The sequence below is a fragment of the Perognathus longimembris genome, chromosome 4 (assembly GCF_023159225.1).
Source record: "Perognathus longimembris pacificus isolate PPM17 chromosome 4, ASM2315922v1, whole genome shotgun sequence".
In the NCBI taxonomy this organism is placed as follows: Eukaryota; Metazoa; Chordata; class Mammalia; order Rodentia; family Heteromyidae; genus Perognathus; species Perognathus longimembris.
Genome location: NC_063164.1, coordinates 62,455,664 through 62,468,578, shown reverse-complemented (window position 1 = coordinate 62,468,578; position 12,915 = coordinate 62,455,664). Strand labels below are relative to the sequence as shown.

The window sequence follows — 12,915 nt, the reverse complement described above, 5'->3', positions numbered from 1 at the left end:
GCTAGTTCTGCAATTTTTGTACTTCTAATGACTAAAGAACTTTTAACAAAAAAATATTTTCAAGTTCCTGAAAGAAAGTCTTATCTCTGGCTTCCCTCCCTCCCTCCCTCCCTCCCTCCCTCCCTCCCTCCCTCCCTCCCTCCCTCCCTCCCTCTCTCCCTCTCTTCTTCTCTCTTCTTCTCTCCCTTCTTCCTTCCCGTCCTAGGCAGGGTCTCACTATATAGACCAGACTAGCCTCATTGAGTTTGAATGAGTGTTGGGATTACAGGTGTGTACCATCACACTATACATGGCTAATTTTGTTTTTATGTTTGATCAGGTCTTCATAAAGTACACACTTCAGAGAAGAAAATTTTGGTAGTTTTTTGAATGGGATGGTATATTAGCTGTTAACATACACCTTCATGTAGGCTTTCTCTTAGCAAGCCCAGTTTATATTTATTTTTTAATATTTATATTTATTTAGTAGCTGAGCTCTATAAGCAGTACCTAGTGAAATGGTGAGCCTACCTATGGAGCTACTTTTCTTTGAAAACACAGATTGGGGAGTTATTTTGATAGACATGCTTCTTTGCCCCAAGATGCTTTCATATGTTTTAGCACTCATGCCTAAGATGTTTAAGTCTGTGTGAAAAGTAGTTAGGAATCCCTTGAAGGCCCACCCTAATGTGTGGGAGTGTGGGGTGGGTTGTATTAGCTGCTGTCTGTGTCTTGGAATGTTGACATCACTGGAAACATCTTCAGCATTCATGGAGACAGAGGCTTTGTGGAAATGATTTAATATACCCTTGTGGTTGGCCTGGTTGACTGGGAGCAGGTGGTAAGCCAGAGAACCCTAAAGATTGCTTTTAAAAAATAGCAATAAAAAGTTGCCACCTTTTTGTGGTCATAAATCAGTGTATTATCAGAAGTTCTCAACTTAATCTTGAACTAATTTTAGAGTGAGATTGGGTAAAATTGTAGTTCTGTAAGAACTTAAACGACGGCATGTTTAATGTGGAAGTGTTCTCCCTGTGTGTCCTGCATGCAGGACACTGCTAGGAAGTGAGCATTCTTGCTGAGGGATTACTGTGGTGTGAGTTACCACAGAGGACAGGGCAGCTGTGGCTCAACCTTCTCAGGGATCATGGGTCACCAGTGGCATTCAGGAGTGCAGTGTGTCCTGTTTAGACTCTAAGGAGATAGTAGCTAAGTCCTAGAGTGTCTCTGCTGGTCTCTTGCTATCTGCAAGAGGTGTTTCAGACAACAGAAAGCACATGCTTTCAAGGGTGAGCTCACCACAATGAGGTCAGAGCGGGACATTTGTCTCATGCTTGTGAGCCCAGCCTGCAATCTGCCCTTGTTCTCTATCTCAGCTGAGGCCTGGTTGTAGGACTTCTAGGGACTTCCTGGACCAATTGGTGTATGAGCCAAAACTAGCCTTTTTACCATATGGTAAGCTTGTGACTCCAGAGATTGTGTCAAAAACCAGAGTGCTGCTTCTCTACAGATGCCAGGGACACACAGGAGTGAGTTGACTACAGGGTGCTGATAGTTACACAGGCAGTGATGGTGTACATGCTGTAGAGGCAGAAGTAATGCAGTAGCATACGGAAAGTTCTAGAATTCAGCTGAAGGGCCAGAAATGTGTGGTGGTTTGCCTTGCCACCTGCATGGGAACTGCCCACAGGAAGAGGTTAGTAGTGAAATTATAACCTGTTATGTGCAGTCATGTGTTGAATTCTACTTGTAGCATCATGTCTCTGTTAAAATAAGCATATTTTGGAATGCTTTCAATATCAGATTTTTTTTAGGGAGGCTCAAGCTGTAATCCTTATAAGCCAAACTAAACCGTTTCAGATACTAGAGTCTTTGCGGAAAAGTATAATTATTACTAGAAGGTAGAGGAGATGAGGGGTAGAGATTTCATCCTCATAAACTCATGCTTTCATCCTCATAAACTCATGCTTGGGTATGAAGGAAGACAATCCTCAGTCTGAGTTTGCCCGCGTGGAGACTTGTTAGCAGTCTGCCACCATGAAGCTGTGCAACCTGCTTCATTTACCCCTCGAAGCTCCAGCATTCAGTGATTACCTGTAACACATGAGGCAGTTCACAAACTGTGTACATTCCTTTGTTTCTGGTTCCTTTCCTTTATCCCCACCCTCCAATGTTGGGGATTAAACCTTTGGTTTCACCCTAGCTGGACAAGTAAGCACTCTACCACTTGAATCATGTACCGAGCCCTATAGTTTACTTTGTTTTTGAGATCAAGTTTTGTTAACTTTGTGTGGACTGACCTTGATCTGACTTGCTCCTGCCTCTGCCTCTCTAGTAGCTGGGATTATAGGCATGTACTCCCCACACCAAACTACCGTCCTTCCTCTTCAAAGGCAGTAATCTATCAAGTCTAGAAGGGGCAAAGCCTTTTTGTTGTTCCAGTCTTAAATGCCTCCTCCATTTTGCCTCCTCTCTCCTTTGACTTTTGTTGTTGAGGGTTTTTACACTTACTTTGGATACACCCTGATAAGCCAGGACAATCTCTTGTTTTAAGGTCAACTAAACAGTAACTTTGGTTATTATTTCAATTTGCACAGCACCTCAGTCCACAGGACTGAGATTGTTTGATTCAGTATTGAGGGAACAGGAATCTTGGGGTAGCACCTTTAAGCTCTGTCTGCCATAAAGCAGGATTCAGGTTATTCCTCTACTTTGCTTCAGGGGTCTAACAGAAAGCACCTTCTTTACCTACAGCTCTGCATTTCTGAGGACCTCCTTGAAGTTTATACTGGGGGTCACAGATTTCCAGCTAGTCCCTTTGCCTTCTGTGAATAGCATGCCTTTCATCATTGAAGACAAGTCCTCAACAACTATAAATCCATTAACAAAAGTCAACAATTTCACTAATGTGGAAGTCTATTTCTAAACTAAGGTATGCTAATGAATGTGCCCTGCTGTTGGTTGGTGATAAGGACAGCTAGTGGACAGGCTTGAAGCAGTCTCTTGAGTATGGCCTTTTGCTTCAAAGCAAGTTACTCCTGGAATATGTCTTCCAGGTAGACAATGCATTTTCTTTTTTGTCAGTCATGGGGCTGGAACTGAGTGCGGTCCCTGAGCTCTTCTGCTAAAGGCTAGTGGTCTACAGCTTGAGCCACGGTGCCACTTCTGGTTTTCTGGTGGTTAATTGCAGGACTTTCCTTCCCTGGGCTGTCTTTAAACTGTGATCCCCAGATTTCAGCCTCTTAAACAGGTAGGATTACAGGTATAAGCCTGTACCAGCACCGAGGTAGACTGTGCATTTTCTTTAGGTGATAGAGTAAAAGCTACCTGACATACTTTTTTTTTTTTTTTGCCAGTCCTGGGGCTTGGACTCAGGGCCTGAGCACTGTCCCTGGCTTCTTTTTGCTCAAGGCTAGCACTCTGCCACTTGAGCCACAGCGCCACTTCTGGCCATTTTCTGTATATGTGGTGCTGGGGAACCGAACCCAGGGCCTCATGTATATGAGGCAAGCACTCTTGCCACTAGGCCATATCCCCAGCCCATGACATACATTTTTATCACACTGCTTATGTGGTTGTGTTTTAAAATAAAATTCCCTTTGTTAAGATTTTCAGTCTCTCATTTCAGATCTTCAAGAGCACTGAGTCATGTTCGTGGGTGGGTCTCTGATGCTTAGCACAGGGCAGGCATACCATCAATATGGGGGGTGGGGTATAAGTACAGTGAACTAAGGCTTCCCTGAGCTTTAATAAATAAAAGCATACTTATGTTGAGTATTCCAACAACATGATGGATGGTGACCCATCAAGCTACATTAGAAGAAAATGGATACATAATTTGTTTTGTTGTGTGATGATCTTATTGCAGTCACAGTACCATAAACATCTAGCTACCAATGGAGACTAGAAAAATCTCTGTCTACATTTCTTGTAATGCTGCCTTATTGAGAGAACATGATACTATTTGCTGTGTTATTTCCCAACTGGATTAAAATACTAATAATAACCTACATTCACCTCCTTACCATGTATGCATGAATAAAACCAGTACACCTCACTCCAGTAGACTCTTAAAAATAAGTAAGTGTAGGCCTATTGGCAATGATGTCAAGTAATGTTTGTATTTCTTCACGCTCAGAATGTGACCTTTGCTTTTTGGGTTTTTTTTCTTCTAGGCTTAATTTCTGCATGTCTCACTTGCCTGGATATGGATGAGGTCACAGTAGTTTTTTTCTGTACACTGATTTGTTGCCCTCTGCCCTTTCATAAACCCTAGCCCCTTGTGAAGTAGTTCTGGAAGCTCCTAGAAGTCCTTAGGTCTAGAAGACAGGGCCACCTGTGTACTTCTCCCTTTCAGTGCTCTGGGGCACAGGCCTCAGGCTGTCTTTTCCTCATTTCCTCAAGTAAAGAAATGATTCAAACAACTTTTTAGGTTTCTATTTTCAACCCTCCCCAGCTACTCACAGGAGAGATCCAGGTGGCAAACATCTGACTGTACCTGAAATTACCTTCCTCTTTGGACAAGACTTTCCATCTGAGTGAATTCATTGTTTGACCTCGCCTTTCCTCAGAGCAAGTTCTCCCAACAGGATGTCAGGTCTTATATCGTAAGTCAGTCAGCAGCCTACTTGTCAGCAAGGGGCAGCCAAGACAGGCCCAGGTCCTGCAGAGAACCTGCAGAGAACTTCCTTTCCATCACAGCCCAAGTTAGACACAGTGCTCCCCTTTTATCAACCCAAGCTATGTGTCCTCCTTAGTCTCTACCATACATCCTCTGTTGAGGTCCAGGAGGAAGAGTAGTCACTTTCAAAGCTCTGTTTGCGCAGATTACTCTTTAAAAACACAAGGCTGAAGTGAGCCAGACCCAAAGAAACATGGACTCTCTGGTCTCCCTTATTGGGAATAATTAGCACAGGCTTAGGCAAGTCACAGCAGAGGATCCCAAGAGACCAATAGCTATACCCTTATGATCACATAAGATGATGCTAAGTGAAATGAACTCCATGTTATAGAAACGATTGTTATATCACAGTTGTAACTACTTTCAACGTCCCATGTGTATCTGTAGCTTCTACTATTGATGATGTTCTTGTATCACCTTCCTGTGGTTGTATCTACACTATCTCTGTAATCTTATCTGAGTATATTGGAAACCGTCTATACTGGTATTAGAACTAGGAAATTGAAAGGGAATACCAAAATCGAGAGACACAGGGTAAAAAAAGACAAACAACTACAAAAGCAATACTTGCAAAACTGTTTGGTGTAAGTGAACTGAACAACTCATGTGAGGGGAAAAGGAAAGGGGCAGGAGGGAGGGAGGAATGAGGGACGAGGTAACAAACAGTACAAGAAATGTATCCAATGCCTAACGTATGAAACTGTAAGCTCTCTGTACATCAGTTTGATAATAAAAATTTGAAAAAAAAAGAAAAAAAGAAAAATAAACAACTTTATCAGCAAAAAATTTTTTGAAAAAAAAAAACACAAGGCTGGTAATGTATACAAATAAAAAAGCAGTTAAAATGATAGCTTAAAAAATAGCTCACCATGGCTTACCATTTAGAATTGTCTAATGAATGACATTTACTTCAAAGATACAGCTCCTCAGGCTCTAAATCCTTATTCATTTCTTCTTCTTTTTTTTTTTTTTGGGCCAGTCCTGGGCCTTGAACTCAGGGCCTGAGCACTGTCCCTGGCTTCTTTTTGCTCAAGGCTAGCACTCTGTCACTTGAGCCACAGCGCCACTTCTGGCCGTTTTCTGTATATGTGGTGCTGGGGAATTGAACCCAGGGCCTCATGTATACGAGGCAAGCTCTCTTGCCACTAGGCCATATCCCCAGCCCCCTTATTCATTTCTTCATCTCATCTCTTGCATATTTCCCAGTGTGAGGTAGACCAGATAAATTCCTAGACCAGATAAATTCACAGAAAATTTATTGTGAAAGTTCAATACTATAAAAAAATTGATCACCTGTAACATCACTTTTCACAGTCTCTAGATGGTATGAAACATATAAGAACTTTTTAAAATGCCACAAGTAACCCAAATACCATGCATGCACATGCATGAATGTATACATACACACAGAGAGTGTATATAAAGTTATTTTTAACTGAAACACTCAGAAATGGAAAACAACCCCTGCCTTTCTCTATTTCACTGCCTGGAGATAACGCCCAGTTTGGTTTACTTCTACCATTCCTTGTAAAAAAAAATATATTCCTTATATGGTAGTTTTGAAGCAGCAGAATAGCTCTGTGATTAAAATGTCAAAAAGAGTAAGAAAACTGGCCTCTGTGAAAAGTATATTTGGAGATTTATGTAAAGGCAGACTGCTGAATGGGGGGACACTGTGCTTTCAAGGTTGTAGAATGGAATGGTGAAGGGCAGATTGGGCTGCTTGTTGCCTTCGGTCTGACACGAGGCTGTGGTTAAACAAGCAGGCAGCAGCAGCTGTTCTGTTGTGACCTGCCACTTGGTATCTGAAAGTTTACGTCTATTTATGGCACTTTTTTTTGGTCCTTTAAAATTTAAGAACACTTTACAGGTTTGAGAACCCCCATCCCCTTCCCCTGTATCATATGGGGGTGATTTAGTGGTGTTTTGAGGAAGAGGGTTTAGAGTGAGATGAAGTGAGTTTAATTTGTGATCAAGCACAACAAATTCCTATTTATCTAAAACCTTATCATCTGAACATGGCTCCAGCCATGGCTACCAGAGCCCACTTTGACCTGATGGCAGGGAGTGATCAGTGGTGGCCATTAGAGGCCTTACTTTGCCTATCAAAGTATGGTTTGAGGTCCTCTTCCATATCTCAATGGTCAGAGTCCACAGGGAATTAGACCCCCTAGGGATCCCAAGCATGGGAAAGCTGCTTGATAGTGCCATTGTGTGTTAGCTGCCCAGGAGCCATCAGGACAGAAGGTAAGCTGGCCAAGGAAGCACATGAGCTCAGCTGTCAAGTATGGATGGCAGTCTTGTCTTGGTTTTCAGAGCCTCTTCTTTAAAACAGAATTCATATCAGGAATACAAGGAATCTAGGCAGTTACTCTGTGAGATTCCATTGTGGTTTATTTTGGGAGGGTTCACCCTGCTGCTCTTGGTTTGTGTAAAGGAAGAACATTATTTTACTTGAAAGTATCTTATGCCTGGGGATGTGAAGTGTTTTAATAAACAGAAAGCTGGGCATGGGAAAGCTGCTAGGCGATAGTTTTCTCTGATGAAAGGTGGGATGGGGTGGAAGGAGTTGTTTTTCAGTTCTGATCTCTGTTGACAAGTCTGCTGCTTTTGTGGGAATTTTTTATGTTGGTAGCACAGAGATGATCGCCAATCTGGTTTAGTAGATGGTATGTAGGCGTGTATGATCGGTGGCTAGGTGACTGTAGTAGGTCTGAACTCAGGTGGCCTCAGCTGTCCCTCTGCAGCCACAGTCAGCTCAGCTGACCGCACCCATATTACGAATGATCCTTGTCACTGTAAGCTCTGTGTCCTGGATGCAATATAGCCTTTCTTTTGAGGGTGTTCCATCTTGTTTTCTCTGATTCTTCAGAATTCCCCTTTGAACCTGATTAGTCACTGTCTTTAAAGGCCTTTCTTTGGTAGGGTCTTTCTGGGGATCCTTGGCTCTTTGTTTCTATAAGTATAATTTACTGTTTCTAGAGGGCAAGCTGTGCTATAGTGTGATGGTCAGGAGTCTGCTGTTTCGAGGGGGTAGGGAGGGGGCAGTCCCTAACTGTATCATTGCTCCAGTTTTTCATCTTACATCTTGACTTGAGAGACTTAAAGCTTTGCCAGAAAATAAACTCAACCTCCAAAATGAGGGAAGGACTACTTGTCTTGAGAGGGAATTTAGGTGTGTAGTGGGAGGGAGGGGCTCTTAACTCTTCCTTATGTAAATTGTCAGCTCACCCTCCTGTTTGGGGCCTTCCATGGCCCTGGCCCTCACAGTTGTCTGGTCTCTGTGGCCTGGACCAACCCTCCTCACACCCCTCAGCACTCACCTTTCTGGGCTGCTCTGTCCTCTGCTCCTTGGCAGTCTGATTCCTACTTTCAGAAGTCAGGTTCTTGCCTGTGATTGTCTCTCCTTTCCCCACAGGTCTCTCTCTACAGCAACTTAATGGCCTTTCTGAAGGGAGCAGAGGTGAATGAGTGCTCATCTGCTCTGCTTAATAGAAAGCGCACACAAATTCTCTAATGAGCAATCAGGATGGAAGAATAAAACTCTTTGGCTATAAATTTATTTTGTTTTACAGTGTTTGAGGTTCAGCTGTTCGTGAAAAGCAGTTTAAATAAAAGGGTCATGTTGGAGACTGTTGTTTATACTTACTTCATAACATTTCAACTTCTAGTAAGAGGGAAGATCAGAAAAATAAAAGATAGGTTGCCTATATAGCTGAAGTCTGTGGACAAGGGTGATGAAAGATTCTATCCAAGGCTCTAACCTTTTCTAGAATGGTATGCTTCGTCTAGATTTCATGGTGTTGCTAGTGTTGAGTGGTGATTCAGTGCATGGGCTTCGGAATTCCTTCCTGCTGTGCCATGTGTGGGCCTTGAGCAATTTAGCTCACTTTCCTGACCTAGACCTAAAAATGGAGGCATTGTGCTTTGCCTGTCAAGTGATTTAGGAATGAAAGGCTTGTTCCATGCAAATGTTTAGTGTTGAGTAATCACTGAATTTTATTCACTTTGGTGTATTCTAGGTCTCTTTTTGCATCTGACATGATAATTTTCTGTTCCTGGGAGCCACATTGACTCATCTCTGTCCTCATGGATCTTCTCCCATGGATCTTCCCCCATGGCAGGACATTCACTTGCACGTTCTTGGCTCTGGAACAAAGCAAGACCTGAATTAGGGGGCCATCAGGAGGGGTAGGGGTGTAATAATTGAGCCTAGGGTCTGTACAACTTCTTGGTTTGCTCTTAACATCCTAACTCCGAAGAGTTGCATACTTACAGCTAGTGTTTACTCACCCCCTCCCTCATCCCCAAGCTCATATTAAGTGGATGGTATGGATCCCTTCTGAAGCTTCTTGGTGATGCTAGATTCCATGTTCCAGCCATTCACACTAACCACTGTAGGTTCATTTGAAGAAAGTACTCTTAGAGAATATTGTTGGAGGACCTATTGGGTTGGTTGTTTGGAACCTGGAAACATCTTTCCAGATTTGCTGTTAGTGTACCCTGAAGAGGTAAGGTGAGCAGTATAGGAATGTCTGGAGCAGTGGATATCTACTGGCTGTAGCAGCAGCTTCATGAGACAATAGTAATAATTGGCTTTACTTTCCCTTCATTTTTTTTATATGGAAGAGACCACACAAAGAAGGAAAAGATGCCAATAATCCATTTTAATTTAAGGAGTTGGCCTTCGTCTTAGTTCCTTCTTCCATGGCAAATGCTTTAACTGTTCCCTCCAGCCCCACCACCATCCTAGATGCTAGTGTATAGTCTTACATTCCTCATGTAACTGTGAGCCTAGTTTCTCTTCCTCTGATAGCCTTTCACTAGCCTAAAAAAATTCTCTTCAGACCAGGCTAATAAATTATGAAGACAGCCATGTGCTTAAATACACTAGACATTTAAAAATCATGGTTCCTACAGTGTGAAACAATATCGTTCTAAAAGATGTCAGGAAGCTTCTTTGGTTACAGTCTATTTTAAGATGTGGTATGTTTAAGATCGCTGGCTGGGAATTGGCTGTTTTTCTAGTCATATAGATGCTTTTGCAGTAAACCTTTAGGTGGCAGCATCTCTCACTATAAACCACATTTTGAACAAAATCTCTCATACCTATGAGATGTTTGAGAGCGAAGGGTGAGAGTTGACTTACATCACTCCTTTACTGTGAGGAGAGAGCTAGGACCCCAGTGGTGGTCAGGACAGGGCTCAGGATGTACAGGGGACAAAAGTCATTAGACTCCCATCTGGAGCTTTGTCCACTCCCATCTCTATTTGGTGCACAATGGTTTTTTTTGTGGCCTTGTTAGAACTATAACTCTAGATCATGAACTATGACTCTAGATCATGGTGGAATGTGATATTTGGAAGGAGAAACTATAGTATTAAGCCTTTTTAGTTTTTAAAACTATTTTACATGGATGTATTTATATGCTATACAGTTCACCCATTTAAAGTCTACAGTGGGGCTGGGAATGTGGCTTAGTGGTAGAGTGTTTGCCTAGTATACATGAAGCCCTGGGTTCAATTCCTCAGCACCACATAAACAGATAAAGCCAGAAGTGGCACTGTGGCTCAAGTGGTAGAGTGCTAGCCTTGAGCAAAAAGAAGTCAGGGACGGTGCTTAGGCCCTGAGTTCAAGCCCCAGGACTGGCAAAAATAATAATAATATAGTCTACAGTGAGTTAGTATATTACAAGGCTGCACAAATGATTGCTGAAGTCTAATTTTGTAACATTATATTACTTCCTATAAAGAATTTCCATAGTCATCACCCCACAAAACTGCATATCCTCATCCCTGAAAGCCACTTAAGGTTTTTGTGTTGTAGGTTTGCCTATTCTGGATGTTGCACACTGGATGGGACTGTAAAGTATGTGGCTTTTGTGAGTGGCTTCTCTCACTTGGCATCATGTTCTCTAGTTGTACTCATGTCATAGCATGAATTGGTGCTTCATTCCTTTTTGTTTTCCAAGAATGTTACAGCGTGGGGGAACACCTTGTTTTGTTTTCACTGGTTGATAGGCCTTTGGTTATTATGAATAATGTTACTATGACCATATATGCGTATCAGGTTTGTTTTGTGTGTGTGTGTCCACGCACACTGGCATGTAAGTGAGTGTGTGCTGGTAGTCAGCTTGAACTCAGGGCCTGAGAACTGCCCCTTAGGCTTTTGCTCAAGGCTGGTGCTCTACAACTTGAGCCACAGCTCCACTTCTGGATTTTTGCCAGTTAATTAGAGGTGAGTCTCAGGGACTTTCCTGCCTGAGCTGGCTTTGAACTGCAATCCTCAGATCTTAGCCTCTTGAGTAGCTAGTATTATAGGCATGAGACAGTAGCGCCCAGCATTCACACAGGAGTGGAATTGTTGGGGTATGTAGTAATTTTGTAGTGAGTCTTGAGCAAGCTAAACTGTTTTCCAAAGCTGATGCACTTCTGTCCATTCCCAGCAGCAGCAGCAACAGCAAAAAGGGGGTTCTGTTTAGTCTCATTAGAATTCCAGATTAGCAAGATTGAGGGAGGGAGACAAGACTCTCAGTCTCATGGGTTGTGTCCCTGCTAGGCTGAGTGCCACACCTCTTTGAAGGCAGCTGCTTCAGCTGCCAAGAAAATAGTTGACTTCTGAGCCCTGTGCGTCACCAGCCTGATAAGATGCCTATGTTCAATGGTTGCTCATGGTGTTGATAGTGCAGCCTGGCTGTTTGAAATCCTTACCTTTTGATTTTGGAGATACCAAGCAACCAAGCCATCATTATCCCAGATAGAAGAAAATGATGTAAAAAATAAAAAAATCTTTCGCCACAAGCCATCCAGGTTCGAACATGTCAAAATCACCTACTTGATACACAGCGAAAGACAGCTGTGGATGCTTCACAGCAGAATAACAGCTTTTGTTTCTGTCAGAGTTTACGTTCTCCAAACTTAGCTTACCCTTTTCCTCTCTGGCAGCTGGGACTGGACATTCCATGTCTGCCCTGAACTGGTTGTGTGTGTTCAAGGGAGGGGAAGGGGCTGGCTCTTCTTTCAGGCATATTTGGGTCCTGGTCAGGATACATGCTGTATATTCTGAAGCTCTGTTTGCATCTGGAAAAAATTAGCCACATTCAGATCTTTCCCACTGCAGGTCCGGTCAGGAAGCCCAAGTATGTGGAAAGCCCCAGGGTGCCTGGAGATGCAGTTATAATCCCGTTCAGAGAAGTGTCCAAGCCCTCAGAGCCCAGTGAGAATGGTAAGCCCCCGCTTCCACTGACTTCTCCCTTCCCACCTCAAGACTGCAGAATGGCATTCACCATTTCTGAGTGAGAGCTGACTGCCCCTAGAAGGAATGCTTCAATGAACTGAGGGGATTGGGGAAGGTTTTTCTCTTGGGCAATTTATAGGTACCTATTTAGCTAATGTGAATTCTTGGAATAATATTCACTAGTTAAGAAAAGTTAAGTCGGTGTGTATACATTGTTTAAGGGCAGGGTTTTATTTCCTCTGGATTCTCATCTACCTGGGCTTAGAGCACATGAAAAGTCAGATGATGTGTTGTGATATTTTCAAATGTTTTTTTTTTTTTTGCCAGTCCTGGGCCTTGGACTCAGGGCCTGAGCACTGTCCCTGGCTTCTTCCCGCTCAAGGCTAGCACTCTGCCACTTGAGCCACAGCGCCGCTTCTGGCCGTTTTCTGTATATGTGGTGCTGGGGAATCGAACCTAGGGCCTCGTGTATCTGAGGCAGGCACTCTTGCCGCTAGGCTATATCCCCAGCCCCTCAAAGGGTTTTTTAATACTTTACCAATTCAGAATATTCAACATCAGGCTTTGCCTGAAAAGTTGAAACTTTAACTAGACAAAGCTTACAATAAACTTAGGACCATTGGTAACTTTTGTTGTTGTTGTTGTTGTTGTTTTATACCTGGCCTGGGGCTTGAACTCTGGGCCTGGGTGCTGTCCCTGAGCCTTTTTGTGCTCAAGACTAGCCCTCTACCACTTGAGCCACAGTGCCACTTCTGACTTTTTCTGAGTAGTTAATTGGAAATAAGAGTCTCATGAACTTTTCTGCCCAGACCGGCTTTGAACCACTATCCTCAGATCTCAGCCTTCTGAATAGTTAGAATTACAGACATGAGCCTGGCTCATGGTAACTTTTGAAAGTTCTGTCTGTCTTTCTGTCTGTGCATCTGTGACAGTTCTGGAGCTTGAACTCAGGGCCTGAACTTTTTCTCTGAACTTTTTTGCTCAAGGTTAGTGCTCTACCACTTGAGCCACAGCTCCA

The 12,915-nt window shown here is 43.0% G+C and overlaps 1 protein-coding gene across 15 annotated transcripts in view; it reads left to right on the top strand.

The window, feature by feature from the left end:
* Positions 1-12,915, top strand: part of Tanc1 (tetratricopeptide repeat, ankyrin repeat and coiled-coil containing 1) — a 235,544-nt gene that overhangs the window by 138,558 nt on the left and 84,071 nt on the right. For 13 of the 15 annotated variants that reach the window (XM_048345390.1, XM_048345389.1, XM_048345388.1 and 10 more), the window contains one exon: positions 11,781-11,885. The exons of the other annotated variants lie outside the window; for them this stretch is intronic. In XM_048345390.1, coding sequence (XP_048201347.1) covers positions 11,781-11,885 — 105 coding nt within the window. The remainder of the gene's footprint in view (positions 1-11,780; positions 11,886-12,915) is intronic. 15 annotated transcript variants of the gene reach the window in all.